Here is an 18,442-nt window from a genome sequence, read left to right on the forward strand (position 1 = left end):
TACAAGTTTCATGGGTGCTTCCCATGCTCCACATTTAGGGTTTATTTTCCCCAAGAGCACAAAAAAAAGAACAAATTCAGGTCTAGTATTGAACTTGACCTCATAAACTATCTCTGAATTAGATGCACTGGACAGTAACAAGACATCTGAGCAGCTCTGTTCAAGTCAGATCAGTCACAATCACTAGCTCTGGCTCAGAATCAGACATGACAGACTCCCCTCTTTACTCACCCTTCTCAAGTACAGCCCAATCACCTCCCAAATTGTCCTTGAGTTCGCTACCTTCAGCTTAACACTGTATTGAAGCAGTCCAACCATGAATGTTACTCTACACTGGATCACCTGTGTTAAATCAAGGATTGTCTCTGCATTAACACAGTTCCTAATGTATTAGATATCAGGGTATTATGGATGATGGCACAGAAAATAGAAGATAAAGTCCACATCTCAATGATGCTTATAGACCAGGTCTAAAGGATATGACAAAAACAGTACCTCAAGCAGAATTACATCAAAGCTTCAAGCATCTTTGCAAAAACAGTATCAAGATGCAGATTAACAGACCTGGGAGGAGACAATTGGATAAAATGGGGAAAATTACCACCTCAGCTAAACTTCAAGCCAAATACTACTTCACTGTTGATAAATGGTACCCTCTGTACCATTACATTATTTATTTCCGTTTTACAGGTTACTTGAAAGCGGTGTATAAATAAAAAATCCACAATTTAGAATACATTTTTAATAGAAAAGACCTTTCCTAATAGAAATAGGAAAAAACTAATAATTTGCTTGAAGCAGAAATCTAATTATGACCTTTCTTAGCTATTCATAAATTCTCATTTTAATAGGTATTTTTACAGATATTGTACAATGGAGATTATGGACATCACTGCTTAGTACACAATTCTTCAGAATCACCAAATCAAAACATGACTTGAACGGTTATTTAGTGATTTGTTTTCTTACTACATCACTGCCTGAAACTATTCCCTGAAAACACTTCTGGAGAAATAAGTGATATCTCACACACAAGTGAGATATTCTCTTCACAACCACTTGATCTACTATATGAATTTCAGCACCAAAAAAAAAATTAATACCAGTGCTATAGAATTTTAAAATGTATATATTACACAAAAGGGGATATAACGGAAAGAGTAATCCTTGTTTATCCCCACCAAGGCAAGTCTGCTAAGAATGGTTCATCCAGCTTAAAATACTTAGTGAAAGTATAAATGCTTGACCAAATGCTTCCCTGTAAAGCTCTAAGCACTCCATTGTCATTAAAGCCACATAAAGCTTTCTTGGCATATTAGTTTTCTGCAAAGGTTCCTCTGTGATAGGGTCACTAGAAAAAATAAAAAGTTAATTGAAGATTCAGAGCACTTTCCCTTACAATGACCTGAACCAAGGAAAATTTCAAGCTTTTTCCTATTCATCTCAAAAAGATAAAGGTTTCTGTAGAAAGGTACATATTTCCAGCATCCACATTACATCATAAGCTACTCTCCTTCACATAACACAGCAATAGGTCTTTAAACATTTATTCACAACAGAAAGCTTGATGAATTACTATAAAGTTGTTAAAAAGCTATGCCTGGTATTACAATTGATGCTTGTCCCTCCACATCACTTCTGGTTATGCAACCACGTTTTCTCATTTCAACTAAGAAATCCTTAGAACTAATCTACTATGAAAAATTGCTTTCTAACTAGTCATGTGATTAAAATATTAATCTCTCCATGACTTTATGTAACAACTGAAGATATATTGTATATGACAATGACATTTTAAAACAGATATTTTCATTTTAAAAGTTGAGCTAAAAGGTTTAAATAGATACCAGTTCTACAACTCAGTAACTTTTGAGAAAATATATTTAAAGTATCACTTCAGGGAACAACACGGACCATTTCTTCCTGACTTCTGAGATTTACCCAGCATTTAAGTGTAGATCTGAGAGCAATTTTTAAAATGGTAACCTGTCAAAATGCAAGTAATTGTTCCCATAGTTTTGATCCATCTCATGGAAAGCAATCATCATTCCATTTATCATCCATGGAAGCTATTTCTTCCTCCTAATTCAGAACACCCAAGTTCAGAAAACCGTCAAAGCAAAGTCAGATTTCTGACACTAAACTACTTCATAATAAGTATTCATTAAATATGTGGGAAGGGGGTAACGCCCTCCTGCCTTACTTGTACATACTGAAGCTCTGAAACACCTTTCACACATTCTGGCATTTCATAGGAGTGCTAGGATAGATACAGAGTCCCTCCACTAAGACAACCACATCATGCCCTTCCTTGAGTGGCCAGCTCACCTCTTCTACCTTCAAGTCTGTGCGAGTGCAAAGATAATTTTTCAAGCATGAAATGCAACAGAAATACAAGTTTAAAGGTCACATTTTCACACATGACCTAAAGCCATTTAAGGTATTCAGCTAATCAAACAGCAAGGTACATAAGTCATCCTGACCTCAGTGTCCTAAACTGACAAGATCTCATTCCACTAACTTTAGTTTAGACATCCAGCATTCAAATGAACCCCTATCTATAAGTAACTAGATTTAGAGCTGAATCCTACCTCAGTAAGTTGGCCCTTTTCCTACAAGATTGCATAAAAGCCCTTACCTCTCTAATCCTTGCTTGTAGTACATGTCCCAGTTACAACAGGGCTGCAGACAGCATTACCAAAGCTTATTCAAGCCTCACCTAAATACCTCAGATTAATTTCCCCATCACAGCAATTCAGACCTCTTGGAGGAATCTTGTACCAAACTGAAAAATATTAAGACTGTGTACAATTAGATTTTGAAAATATGTGACTGGACCTGCAACATATATAGGAGTTTCTAGAACACTTTCTTACCAAGACTATTTTGTCACCATATGAAGATATTAATTCAGGGTATTTTTTTATGTATACAGGGGTCTAAAGAACACCAATTTATTTAAATGCACAACCAGCCTCAAGGAGAAAGTGAACGTAACTCTTAGGCTAACCATCTTAACCTGAATTTTGTCTGTGCTGTGAAATAATTTATCTTGGTTATTCTATCACCTTCTATCAAGGTCCAGAAACAAAACAAAAAATGTAGACCAACTAGCTCTATAATGAGATATTATTGTCTGTTAACACTGTCAAGGGTTGAGCAAGACAAAAGTTCCAAGTTAGGGAATATAAATCATATAGTATCTCAGAAGGAAACAAGAGCTGTAGGTAGGAGGCCAGTTAAGCACAGAGACACTCAACTATTTGAGCACTAAGCAGACGACCAGAAACTCATTAGTTTTCTTCAGGGTGAGCAAAGATGCCCAAAAAAGTGCCATACATACTTTTGAATGTGAGCTCTACCAGATTCCTCAACAGAAACCCTGCACTCTGCATTTCAGTCAAATAACTTTCTGCTGCAGTTAACCTGTCATCTCCCAGGGCTGTCAGAGGTAATTGCACAGGACCCAGCCATGTTCTCATGAGAATGCATCTGACAGGACAGGTAATGTGAGCAAGCATTACCATGCCAGGCTGATCAGATCAGAGTCTGGGCTGCCTGACCTGTGTTGAGGCCATTATGATTTATTCAAGGAGTCAGAGTCCCTAACTCTGAAGTTTTAAAGAGGGAAAGGGCAATGAAATACATGTCAGGTCTAGTAAGTTGTCTTAAAGGGGGCAGGGCACTGATGGGCTGTTTTGGTCCACAGACCTCATTTATAGTAAGAAATTAAGATAGGATTAATGAATTATCAATATACCTAAACAGCAGAAGCATTCTTTCCTTCCCAGAGCCATCATTAGGAAATATAAACAAAGGAATATTTTCTGCTGGCAAAATCACTTATATTTGTTGTTAGTTTCATTTAACCCTGTTAAGGATTGAACAACTGTAATAATTTGGGGTTTTTTATGCAGTTTAAAAGAAGTATCATTTAGTTAGGGAAGGACTGTTCTATTAATGAAGTCAAACCAAACTTAGTTATTCTCACCACTTCCTGGATATCTAAATTAGTCAGATTAAACCCATACTGGTAAGCAAATGCTTGTTTGACAGATTAATCAATTACTGAAATGATTTGGTAGGTTTCAACCAGCAGATTCTCAGGTCACTAACACCATAAAGACCAGATCTGAAAAAACTGAAGTATCTTTGTTCAGGATCTTGCACAATAGGTAATAGCATTAGAGTGTACTGCAGGCAAACACACCAGCTTGCTAGAACTCTAAATTCTACAGTGACATGCACAACATCTTTTCACAAATTTCACAAGTTTCATCCATATTTAAGTCTTAAATTTCATTCTTCTGGAGTATTTGTCACCAATACTGACCACTAGGAAAGAAAACTGCTCAAAAACGGGAAACATCTTTTAACCATTTTTCTGAGGAACTATCCCTTGACACCTTCTACCAACACCACATTCACACCAATACCAACCAATATCATAGGCAAAATGGTCTAGGAAACTACACACATGCACAGAGAGCAGCAGCACAGAGGCATAAAACACTTACGTCAAAAAGACCATTTCAGGTTTTCATGAGCACCCCAATACTTTCTGTAAGTTCCACAGAAGAGAATGACAGAAAGGTATAGGATGGAAGGGACCTTATGGATCATCCAGCACCAACTTCCTTGCCATCGGCAGGGACACCTTCCTGTAGACCAGGTTGCTCAAAGCCCCATCCAATCTGGCCTTGAACACTTCCAGGGATGGAACGGCCATAACTTCTCTGGGTAACCTGTGCCAGGTGCCTCACTGCTCTCATAGCGAAGCATTTCTTCCTACTGTCTCATCCAAATCTCTCCTCTTTCAAATTAAAGCCATCCCCACTTGTCCAATCACTGTCAGCTCATGTTGAGCTTTCTTTTAACAAACAACTCAAGCAAACTTCAGGGCTACTCTTGATCCATTCTCTGCTCACTCTGTATTTGTGCTTGGCATTGTCCCTACCCATATGGAGGACCTTGCATTTGGCCTTGTTTAACTTCACAAGGTTCTCACAGGCCCACCTCTCAAACCTGTCCACATCCCACTCTTCCCTCCAGTGTGTGACTGCTGTCACAATCCCACTGTCTGTCACCCACAAAGATGTTAAACAGCAGTTGTCCCAGTACCCACCCCCAGGAACACCACTCATCACTGCTCTCCACTAGGACAGGGAGCTGTTGACCACAGCTCTGAGTGCGACCATCCAGCCAATTCCTTGTGGACCAAGTGGTCCATCCATCCAGTCCACACCTCTCCATTTTAGAGACGAGAGTGACATATGGGATGGTGTCAAATGCTTTGCAAAGGTCCAGGTAGACAACATCACTTGCTCTTCCCTTATCCACCAACACTGTAACCCCATCCTAGGGGGCCACCAGGAGGTAAAGCATAACTTGTCCTTAGTGGAGTCGTGTTGGCTGTCACCAGACACGGTCAAATATACAACACATGCCCTCTACACAGAGCTCAGTGGAACCAAGATGACTGGAGCAAACCCATATCTACCCCACAAGTCTTGACTTTAAAGCATCCTTAACTTTTGAGACTTCCTCTCCAGATGAAATATGAATAGGATTAGCATTTAGAGAAAAAAATTAGGACACAAAGGCTTTGTTCCCCTGTGTAGGGGCATTAAAAACTCATGTCGCTCACTGCAGGCTACAGTATGCCACAATAAGGTTTTTAGTTTGCCATATTGAAGCTATGTAAATTCATACAATGCATCATAATTTATTAGATCTTAAATAAAATAACAAGCCTTGTTCTAGTAAACAAGTGACAGTAAATTGCAGTGACTGCTTGTGGCTTAGGATGGGTGCTTTCCAGAGAATATTAGGAGTGCCTATCATAATTCTGAATTGATACTCACCTCTCAGCCTACTCCTACAAAGTGAGGAATTTTAGTTCCTTTTGACTTTACAGAATGTTTAACGAATCACCTTTAACATAAATATCCATTTTTATGTTAAAAAAATGGAATTTTTTAAGAAAAGTTGAGCCCCTTTATATTGGGGAAAAATATTCTTAAATGTAAGATACCTAAGATTTTATTCATTTTAGGAGAAGGGAGATTTGTGTAAGTAGAGATACCAGTATTCTGCTTTTTGTGGAGCAAGTCCCAGTGGAGACACAGGAACTCATATGGCATGTCTATTCTGCACAGCAGTTGTCCTGTGCTCCTCCAAGTCCTTGTGGTCTAAAGAGATATACAGGATTACAAAGCTGTCTGGATATCAATTCAGGTTTCTTGCCATGACACTACCAGGCTTTATTCCAGCTCAGACAGTCAAAGATTCTCTCTATGGGCCAGAACTACTGATCACACAGCAGAGAATATCTACCCACTCAAAAGATGTCAAGGGCTTTCCCACCAGCTATCCTAAATGATTTCAGTGTTTAGTGTCAACTTTCTTTACAGGACTAAGGAAGCAGAAGTATGTTTCAGAAGGCAGTGTTTCCCTTTCAAAACAGCCATTTTTCCCCTTTTCCCCTTGAGCTCAAGTATCTACATCTCAACATTTATGACAAAAATGTCCTGTTTACAAACACTGACCACATAAGTGAGCTGTCCCTATCTTTCACTTTCCCATCTCCATGTTCCTGTTTGTATATAGCTCTACCTATTCAGAGATTACTTAAATCAGAGTTCCAAAGAGGTGCCCACATGATCTGCACTCTTGCACTCACTACAGCAGTATTTCACAAACCTTTCAACAGCAGCAAAGCAATCCTTGCAAGTTACTCAGCATGGGCCTATGATAAAAAAACAAAATACCTGATACTGTGGGGGGAAAAAAACAATTAAAAAAGATCCTCCTAAACATGCCAAAGATGCAATGAGGGAATTTTTCCTCCATGAGCAGAAAGTCTTGAAACTTCTAATAGGAAGAAAAAAGCAATTTCAAACAAATGAAAAAATGCTAATCTGATTGTCATAACATTAACCTTGGAATTTTAAATGGGACCAAAATAATAAAGTTCCACAGCCTACTGCATGTTGAATAAATGCTTCCAGGCAGCATTATTCTAGTGCAGGATAATACTTGGCAGTAAAAAAGTGTTAAGAATTCATGGTGGTCAAAGATATTAACAAAACAGTCCCTACCCCTCCAGAGCAGACTGCATAATTTAGTAGCATAGCTATAACTCATTCATGACTAACCATGGCTGAAACTTAACAGGATGAGAAGAAAATTTGCACAATTACTACTTAATGGTGCATTTTAAGCTGCACTTCTAGCTACAATAAACAAGTTTCAAATCCTGGCATCACAGTCAACTTCAATATTCCTATTCCTTTTTGATACTCTGAGGAGAAAAATCACACTACCCCAAAAATATGATTCATTTATTTGCTCTCAACATCCTAGTTTGCATGACCAGCACCACTTTCCTCCACATTTATTCTAAGAACCATTTCCACCTTAGAGACCCTACAGAAAAGACTGCAGAACAGCAAGAGTAGTGATTGTTAATAGTTTTAAATGTAACACTTAAAAAACCCACAGATAAGATACTAGTGAAGCATCTTTTACAAGCACTTAAATTTATCAAGTATGAAAATTTGGCTTACCTTAGGGAACTGTTTTACTGGAATCAGAACTTTTTGTCCCAACTTCATATTCTTATTGATGACTACATCAATATACTTTTCTTCTTCCTTTCCTTCCCCTTTTTGGAATTTTTCAATTTCTGTTGAAAAAAAGTTATTTTAGTCAGTTTAATACAACAATCTAATAGCTGAAAATCTTCAGTATAAATAAATTTCAAAGCTAATATTGTATGGCATAATACATATGGCATACTGTGTAATTAATACATATAATTGGCTATACAAGGTCAATAGTGTAAAGCAAGCCTTTTTTAAATTCATGTTTATATATCAGCATCTTGAATAGCACTGCAAACATTGTGCTAGCTTTTAACTTAACACTTGGGCTATATTGTTTCTTACAGTTCAAGTTGTAAAAACCATTCTCAGATACCTTTGTGCATGGTTAAATTCCAAAATGTACAATGTAGTTTAATACTCAACAATTTTATTCCTCTTCTATAAACAAAGTATGCAGTTTTAATGATGGTTGTCTACAGGGCACTTAGGAGCAAATGTCAAGTTAATCTTTCAGAATTTCAGGAATGTAATTGAGCCGTGTAGATCATACTCAAAAATCTGAGATTAGTGTTATACCAACAACGACATTATTAGGAATAGGATTTAGAAGTTCAAACGAGGCTGCATCACTCTGTTCATTCCAGACACATTCCAGACTCAAGACTGACTCTTGATTATAATTCTCTCCAAATATTGACTCTCCAGCATGCTAATGAAAAATTGCAGGTTTCATTTCATTAGTAAGGAATCACAAGGAGCACACAAGGAGACTGAAAGTGAAGCACTGCTTGAGGTATTTGCTGGGTTGGGTCCAGCACGCTGGGGGTTGCAGAGTTAAACATGTTAACACATCCCAAAATCCAATCAAATCTCAGAAGTGCCATAAAATTTCTTCTACTGGAATCTAGCATTTGTCCTCCACATTCATCTTGATATATCTTGTTTATTTTTCACAACAAGAAGCACCCTTCTAATCTACTTGACCAGTAGAATTTAAAGACATTTATCAAGGCCTTGAAGCTTCTTTAGTGAGAATGTGATCTTACACCAAGGGAGACAGTAACAAAAACTTGCATGCAAAGAAACTGATTAAAAATATAGGAGAAAGTACCCTTTATTACACTTTCAAGGAACTACACTTCTAATTTGAAGTTGCATCCACTGAAGAACGGAATAAACCAACATTTCTTACTACGGAAGAAATCTGTGCATCATTAGATTTACTTAATAAAACCAATCCTTTCCCATTTACTACTACAGAAATGAAGATGCCAACATTTTTCCCCAATAAAAAAATCCAGTCTTCCATGCAAGTTTCCACCTCAATAACACAGAACAGGAAATAAATACAATTTATCCAAGTTAGTGCTCAGTGACTTAAGAACTAAGGAAGTCAAATTAGCCTCAGACTATCTGAAGGCTTTTTGAAGGAAAAGCCTTCCCCAGCTATACTTTCAAATCTTCTTGTCAAATCTCTAGGAATTTTTTGATTATATGGATTCCAGCAATGTAAATATGCTGGAGGAGCCCTGTCAAAGGAACCTTGCTCCAGAATGTCCTTTGTTTCAGTATGTTCAGAAAAAACCCTCCAACACCCTTCCCCTACAGGCAAACAACAATAAATGAAGGACATTTTAACAGCCAAAACCAGCCAAAAATGGAATTGACATGTTCTTTGGAGATGTCACTTTATATACTAGAGAATTATAGGCAATTAAGCAGATGTAAAGTTACATCTGTTTAATTTGCAACTCATTTCCAGGTGAAATTAAGACTAAAATTTTATAGGGTTCCCTGATGTTCCCACTCAAAGCAGGTGACTGTTGTTGTTTAGAAGTCAAAGCTTCCAAGTACTACATTCAGACATAAAACCATAGTACTATCACAGCCTTCAAATAGTAATAAACTACATCTAACACCCCTCTTTCCTGATACAACAAGGGTAGTAGTGATAAAGCTCTTTGATTTCTTTTGGAAAACAAGACTAGATACTTAAGAGATTATGTTTTACAAGTAAAAACACAGCACTATTTTTTAAGGCTGCTGGTGGTTTACACAATTAGTTTAAAAGTTCAAAGTTGACCAAAGTATGCTGTTCCTTTAGCCATATTTTACACCAAGAGATACCAAATATTAAAACAATAATAGAGCTGCATCCCTTTGTTATGATTGAAGCAAATGAAGTTACAAAAGTTTTGATGACTTCATTTGACTTCTGATATTAGGACTAGAGTTTGTTCAAAAGCATAAAAGCACAATTTAATATTAAAAATTCAATTCATGCACTGTGCTGTATTTTTTTTGTGACAGATCAGCACACCAAAACCTCTTGGTAGTTCAACTGATACTAGGCTGACACAAGACCTTTACAAGTTTTCAGTCATTATAACAACTGTTACAGTGAAGCACTTTTCCCTGAAGAATCTAAACTTAACAAAATAAAAAGTACCTTTAGCATTAAAGCCTACCTTGTGGTGGAAATGGTGAAGTTAAAATTTGTTTTCTCTTGGTGAGTCATATGATGATGCCCCCAAATGCACAGCATGGCATACACTGCAATGCCCCTGCCCACCTGGGACTGAAAATCACTGAGAAGTGAGTTGTTTCAGGAACATTAAGACATCTCAGATGAAATTCAGGTTAAAATGTATTTCAAGAGTTAAGTACAGAGTTTTATCTCAGTAACATTCTTCAGCTGAACCAGGGGCATAAATTCCTGAAGAGAACAATATACTTCTATTTGTATTTCTAAAATATTTGAGCTTATGTAAATTACTTGAATTCAGCATTTGAAGGACTTGATTGCAACAATGTGAATAATGTTAAATACACTCATACTTGTTAATGTTTTGATTTAGTTAATAAAAATTTAAGGTCATAAGAGAGCCTTCTCACTCTGGTAAACACTGAGCTTTGAAGTAGCTGAAGAAATTAGGAAACGAAATGCATTCATTAGTCCAAAAATCCTACCCCAAGTATCTACACACTTTTTATTGACTATTTTAGGAAAAAACACTTCTTTATTCTTCTACTCGCACTGTTTAAACACCTTGCCATTTGCTGGAAGAAGCTACTGAAACACATAAGAGGCTGCAAATCAACTCTTAGCAAAATGGATCACAATTTTCCCCACTGGTTTTAAAGTCAAATGACTTTGCTAACAACAGCCACATCCCATTGCCATGGTTATACAAATTCTCATTTATTTGCACTCAAATCTTAGATCAACATGAAATATAGTTAACCATTAGAATTTTACTCATATCTGCACAGCTCATGGAATACCATTCACATACATCAAGCTTTAGATAATTAGGGAAAAATCATGCCAGATCACATAGGAAATCCCATCAGATTTTCAAGGTCAAATGGATAGGAAGATTTGCCTTTCTTTAATCCTTAGATTACATTCTGTACTGCTTAGCTATATGAAGCAATGACATTTCCTAGATCACAAACAGTAAATAAACATGTGATTAAAGTTTCCCATAATGCTAGAGATTAAAATCCCATATTCTCAGACCAAGGATGCAGCTAATGCAACAGGAATTTAACTGGATGCTGTAATAACTGCATGGATTTTTTTCTTTACATTTAATCACAGCAGAGATCTAAGCAATGATTAGTCCTCAGTTAATTCACCAAATAACATTGCTAGATACATCAGATAATGACAAAGTAGAATTGTTTCACATTAATCTTCAGTTAGAATTAATCTTCCTGGGGCAGAACTACAAGCCAGGATTCCAGCTCCCTCTGCTAAGCCAATATAAATACTTCTATTTAATGCAGAGCAAAGTGATGCTCTGTTTGTCTGTAGTAAATCAATATAATAAATATATGATCAAATATCAAAGTTAACAGAAATGTTTATTGAATTTGTCCTTAAGACAGTATTTCCTTAACACAAGATCTGGAGAAACAGAAACCAGGTAAGTTTGCCTGCAAATCCATAAGAAACTTTCTACTATTTTTCCTTAGATTCAGAAGCTTTATCAACCACCCTATTAAATCCAAATAATTTCATACTGATTTTTTCCTACTTTAGATGGAAGAAGGAAAAAGCGAAAATTCCAAGGCTCCTTCTAGGATATCCAAGTGATCATGGCTTCAGAGAACAGGGTGTTGATAGAACTGCAGTGCAATTGCACTAGAAGTAGTTTCCACATTCCTTTTGAGAGTGGAAATATTTTAAGAATCACATTATCCTTTAAAAACACTCCTAAATAAAGTGGGTTTGAGAATTACTAACATTATACAATAGCAGCAATATATTTGGCTTTATTTGGGTCATTTTATTACCTTGTATCTATGAAAGGGAAACATCAAAATTTAGACAAGTCAACCAAGTATAACAACTATTGAAGCATGACCAAAGCACATTTCTCATTAAATTCTCAAGACTTCACAATTGACTTAGACAAACCAAACCACCATCAATTCAGAAAGCTCTTAAGTCAAACTGAAGGTTGTAGAAGTATCTTTATATACTTTCCCTATCCTTTTAGTTCTTGAAAAGTCACTACTACTGACCACGGCTGGAGATACAACTCTGAGTGAGATGGCCATCTCTTCTGACAGCCTGATTCCTTATGGTTTCACATTAGAAAAAAAATCAAAATTATGTTCCCACAAAAACCAGACTGATTTATTTATTAGTTAGCATTTTGCGAAGAATCCCTTTAGGGAACACACAAGCTTTGGCAAGAGACAAACCACCAGAGAGAAAGGCAGAGGCCACGTCAGCTGCAGCAGAATTTCAGAACAAAAACCAGTTTCTTCTTAATGGAGGAAAAGCTGACAATTCCAGTCCAGCTTTCCAAAATTTCCTACAATCTTTCCAGTTCAGAGTACCAGTAAGCACTTCTGAAACAGACTTTGAAATAAAAGCACTACTTTTATACCCTGGCTTAAACTCCCCAGCGTTCTATATTGTTTATTTGAAAATTTTCACAGTGGTAAACCCCATACTTTATTTCAGAAGGCACATTTAAAAACAAAAATCACAATCTGAATTTCCACAATGAAGCCAAATCATAGGAAGTCTGCTGTGCTGGATGCTGACTTAAGGCCCAAAGTCCTTCTAAGACTTCTGGTAAATCCAAACTGCAGTAACACAGGGTGGTGAATCCAACTACAGCTCTAATTTTGACAATATCGATGAGAGCCTAATCTCATTATTGTCATAGTAAACTGGTCTTGACTGTGCTTCGGATTATGCATCTGTCACACTGAACTCCTATACTCCCTGTCCCACTAGGGGATGATTAAAAGTCCTCAAACAAACACCTCTCCAAAAACATTTCTTGTCTTTGGAGATGAAAACATGCACAGCATGAACTTGAACTAGAATCAGCACACTAAGGCTTTAATACATTTCAAATGGCTGGCTGAAAAAAACCCCACAGATTTCCTTACAAGAGCCTCTAAGAGACCTGCTACTCACTCTCCCTGTCCTCTAGATCATCATAAAGTTGGACAATCCTCCCAATTTTTGCACTAAACAGCAAAGACAAGCTTAGCCTCCTGCTTTTGAGCATCTTAAAACATGTCTAGCACAGTCTAGTTTGCTTCAAAGCAGTTTCTGTGTAACTATTCACAAAAGACGTAGAATTCCCCTATTTTGACTGTATGCAGCATCCCAATCCTCCACAAAAACACACAATTAAGAGCACAAGCTAAACAGTTTCTGATGTAAGTAAATGCTTCGAAAAATATCCCTTTTTCCACCCCCACAACATTTCCAAAGTAAATACTAATTAGTGTATCCTCATAAAAAGGCAAGTTAGAGAACTAAAGTAATCAAGCAAACAAAAATAGCCTCAAAAATTTTAAAATAAGGAAGCTAAATATATGTGAAATGGCAACACAAAGCCATCCTGAATGAGCCTAAAGGACATAAAAAATGCAATAAAATTTTTAATTTTTAATGCTGCTGCTCTGTTATTGCACCCACACTCATTCCTTTATGAACCTCAGAAAACTTCATCTACCCTCCTCTGCCAACATTTTGATACTTGAAAAAAGTCTTCTAAAATCACAAATTTTGCATCTATAGTAGGTCCTAATTCTCAACTGGCATAGAAACTAATACATTAAAAACATGAACTGTGCATAAAAAACATAGGAATTTGTCTCAACTAATGCAATTATTACAATAGTTGAATTCAGAATAACTGTCTTTTGTATGCCACCTTAATTTTGTAAATGTAACTGACAATGAATCTAATTTGAATTTACAATAAAATAAGCGGTTCATGCTAGACTGATGTCTACAGCATTCAAAATCCTCAAGTTAATAATAATACCCCTGTTGAAGGACTCAAACCAATCTTTATTTAAATTGCATTCACAGGTATTTTTAGGTTCTATTTTACAGTCTAAGTACTACTGTCTGCACTGATCTGAAAATATATTTCAGTCACCAATATGACAAATATTTTGAATGGGTCTCTTTATTTCAGCAATTCAAAACTAATTGAACACCTATTACTTTCACATCAAAAATGAATCCACTGAAATATGTTTAGACTGATTAATATTAGCAATAAGGTAGAAAATACCACAGTAGGAACTTGCAAAATCATATGTAAGATATTAATAGATGTTTAATCAGTCCTGCTCAGGAAGAAAACAGGATGCAGATGTAGGCAGTCTCATATAACCCACTCTACTCCACTGAAAATTATTTCTCATTCTGAAGATAACTTATAACAAAATTCTAAAATCACCTGCATGATTTACCTACTGCCTAAAGCTTTCTTTAAACATAAACGTTTGTAAATTAGTGAGGTCAGGAATCCACTAACTAAAAAAAAGTCAGCTCACTTGTTCTGTAACTTAAAAATAAAAAAATCTCAAGTTAATTTAAACATATGGGTGGAAACACAGTACCCAATGTCCTACATCCACATCCAGAACAGGAAGCTGACTGCCATATTCCTCCTTGCCTCAGAACACCTGATCTTACTGCCTAAATATTGGCAAGAATATTGGCTTTTGTCCTTCTTAGAGCAGGACACTGGACCTTCAGAGGTTTCTTAGAGCCTCTGGCACCTTACGATCCTTCCTGTAGGTAGGAAGTGCCAGAAAAAGGGCCCTGTCTTGTTTTTACCTACCATATCTACTGCACAAGAGCCTGTAGGAACAGCATTCCCTTTCTGCAAGGACATTTTCATGCTTCCACATAACAGCACAAAAAAAAGAGGTTGTAGCCAGGTGGGCATCAGTCTCTCCTCCCAAGTAACACGTGAGAGGACAAGAGGAAATGGCCTCAAGTTGTACCAGGGAAGGTTTAGACTGGATATTAGGGAGAAATTGTTGACTGAAAGCATGGTCAGGCATTGTAACAGGCTGCTCAGCAAAATGATGGAAACACCATTCCCAGAAGTGTTCAAAAGGCGTATGGATGTGGCACCTGGGGACATGGTTTAGTGATGAACATGGTGTTGCTGGGTTAACCTTTGAGATCTTTTCCAATCACAAAGATTAGAAGTTATTCTATGTAGTAGCACACAACCCCAAGCAAAAACCTCTGGAAGCCCTCTGAACTATTTAGAAGGTATGGTAGGACCAAAATGGGGTTAGTGTTAAGTGATCTTTCTGTTTAGAAGACATTTCTTACGGAGTTTTAAGTGTAAACCTAAACTAGTTCGCTCAAAAAAGCAGCATGTGCCAACATGACAAGAGGCAGTACAGAGATAAAGCTACTTTGGATGCAGATTTCAAATGTCAAGCCATGACTTATTTCAGGAGGGGATCCAACATACAGAACACATACTTGGGGCACAGGGCTTAGGCAAAGGGAAGTTACTATTTTGCATCAAGAGCCTTTAAAAGCAACTGTTCCATCTCTTTCATTTATATGTATAAACACAGTCAGATAGCCCTTACATGAGATTTAACTTGTCATTTTGGTGAGTCATCAAGAAGGGTCTATAATCTTTCTTCCTTATTATGTGCAATACACTGCTCAAACTTTGTGACTCCTTTGACAACTTTCACAAGAAAAAGCCTAAGTCAGATCTCATTTGAAAAATGGATACAACCTGCAGCTCTTTATATGCAAATATCACATTTTAAAGTACTGCCAAGTTGAAACAGTAGCTATAGTACATCCAGTTATTGAACCTTAAAACAGATAGACTTGAGCACTATTAAAGACCACACTTTAAGCTCTAGGGCACTGGCAAAGACAGTGTAGTCTAAAAATCTGATAACAGACTCAAACAAACCACATTCAATACTGCAAGACAGCTATGCTACCAAAACACATCCTCACCAGGGATTTTCCATCACTACATTTTGTATAATTGATAGTTACACAAATAAGTGTACAGATGTTTACCCAGCGTTTTGCAAGATTTATGCAGCCATCAGCAAGATATAGTGTTATCTTCCTCTACTTCCCTAAAAATCATTTTGATCAACGAGAGCCTTGCCAGCCCCCTCCATCCCAACTGACAGAAGGTCAAGGTACAGCCTCACACTCTGGTAATCCTTAGTTCAGTAATATCTTATATCCCACTAATAAATTCCAATACAACACAATTTACATCTTCTCTAAGACACCCTTTACTTGAAATCATCATTAAACCAGATTTTTTGGGAAACGTCCACAAATGCTGAGGGAGCTGGCTGATATCATCAACAGGCCACTGTTTTTATAAGGTCATGGTCGTCAGGGAACATTGCTGATGACTGAAGCAAAGCAAACATCAGTCCCATCTTCAAGAGCAGGGAGGAGGGTCTTGGGCACAACAGAATGGTAAAACTTGTCTTGGATCCCTTGGAAGGTGATACAGCAAACAACCCTGGAAAACCATTTTGAAGCATAGATGGATGAGGTGAGTGTGAATAGTTTGCACAAATTCATAAGAGGGAAGTCTCTCCTAACACAACAGAGCAATCCACAACCTAAGCACTCCACAGACGAGACAAAAGCAGTTGATTTTTCCATCCCATCTGTAGTACAGCTTTTAATACCATCTCCCACACCATCCTCATATGAGCTGATGGGGTACAGGCTAGAGACATGGACCAAAAACCGACCTGCCTGGCTCAAATGGTTCTGTTAGAGGTATCACAACCAGCCCAGAACAGGGCTGGACACTAGTGGGTCAATGCTGTTTAACACCTGCTGGCACAGAATACAGTTTCATCAAGTTCACAGACAGAAAACTGGGACTTATTAAAACAGTATTGTGAGGACAGAAGTGCCTTGAAGGGCTGGAGGAATGGGTTGACAGCAGTCTCACGAAGTTCAAAGGGAAGTGCAAAGTCCTGTGGCTGTGGAAGAAAAACCCCATGCATGAGAACAGCCTGGAAACCAAACAGCCAGAAGGCAGCTTGGCAGAAGAGGTGACAAGCTGAACACCAGCCAGGAAGGTGCACTTGCAAAGGCCAGCAGCATCTGGGTTGCACCAGAACAGCACTGCCAGCACTTTGGAAATAGTGATCCTTCTTCTCTACTCAGCAAGTTTAAGCAATTTGCTTGTTTGATTTCTCCTGTTTCACTGAAGAGTTTTGAAATGATTTTTTTGATGGAAAGATTTGTTCCATCTTTGGTACTTTTAAAAAAATACTAATTCAAATAAATCCTGCCCCCACCCCAAGATTTATGTCTCATAAAATACTGCAGCCCAGAAAGCCATGATTTCTTACCTGAAAGCATGCTAGAAATTAATGTTATTCATGCATCACAGGATTATATATGTTCAAACAGTCCAGAGAAACACGTGGACAGATCCAGGGTAGAGCAGTCCATTGTTCACCCTATCCAGAACTCCACCAATAATCTACTCTATGGCTGAAAATGCACACATTCTTCCAAAGTTACACACCTCTTCCCACTGCTTCCCAGAACATCACATTGTCTAAAATACATTTTCTGTCCAATAAACACTTGTCATTGTTCACATTTCACACATAGTTAGGGAAAGGAACACAGATGAGGCTATCACAAGTACCTATAAAGTTTCTAAATTCTTATACTGAATTCAGTGAAGCTCAGACTAAGCAGACACTGTTAGGACACGGAAAACTCATACCCAATGATCCAGCTTAACCATTACCAATAAGCACAACCTCAATCTTGCTACAGAATTGATAAAAACATCTACGTATTCTGTGACATTGCACTGGTCAAGTGAACTAAAAAAGTGAATGCAGTCACTGCTTTGGAGCCTGGGAAAGATTAACTATTGAAAACAGTATAAGTTAGAGTAACCTTTATGTTTATCTGCTGATTCAGCCTACTGTTCATAATTTTCTCAGCTTGTTGATTTGAACACAAGTTTCCTGGTCTTTTAATGTAAATTGCTCAGACTCCCGAGACACACTATCTGCAACTTTGTTTACCAAAGCACAATCTATTGATATGCAAGTAAGCTGTGCAAAGATAAACTTCTATAGAAAGAAATCAACCACAGATGGATGCCCTGGGACATAATACAGGTGGGTTGTATATTAATCTGTTAAAAAAAAAATCACTAATTTGAAAAGTGCTTTGACAAAATACTTATGGAAAAGGTAACAATCCAAATATCCTAAAGCATTTGTGTATTCTGATCCACAAACGTACAAAACAAACCCATGGAGGTTAGTTGGCACACGCAAAAGAAAGGGGACTAATTCCAACACACCATTCTGGATTACATTAGCACACCCCTAATCCTTTCATCTCAAAGCCAGGTTGGATGGGCTCTGAACAACACAGGTGGGTGGGCGGTATCCCTGCCCACAACAGGGAAGTTGGAACTACATGACCTTAAGATTCTTCCAACCCAAACTATTTTATGAAGGCCATTATACTCCCACTGCCAGCAAATAAAAGA

General features: G+C 37.4%; 1 protein-coding gene across 2 annotated transcripts in view; it reads right to left on the minus strand.

The window, feature by feature from the left end:
- Positions 1-18,442, minus strand: part of KHDRBS3 (KH RNA binding domain containing, signal transduction associated 3) — a 92,617-nt gene that overhangs the window by 59,117 nt on the left and 15,058 nt on the right. For both annotated transcript variants that reach the window (XR_007630060.1, XM_050324939.1), the window contains exon 2: positions 7,569-7,687. Coding sequence is in view for 1 of the 2 variants with exons in the window: in XM_050324939.1 (XP_050180896.1) it covers positions 7,569-7,687 (119 nt within the window). In the remaining variant the exon portion in view is untranslated. The remainder of the gene's footprint in view (positions 1-7,568; positions 7,688-18,442) is intronic.

The sequence above is a fragment of the Myiozetetes cayanensis genome, unplaced genomic scaffold (genome assembly GCF_022539395.1).
Source record: "Myiozetetes cayanensis isolate MyiCay16 unplaced genomic scaffold, myiCay2020 scf1, whole genome shotgun sequence".
NCBI lineage: Eukaryota > Metazoa > Chordata > Aves > Passeriformes > Tyrannidae > Myiozetetes > Myiozetetes cayanensis.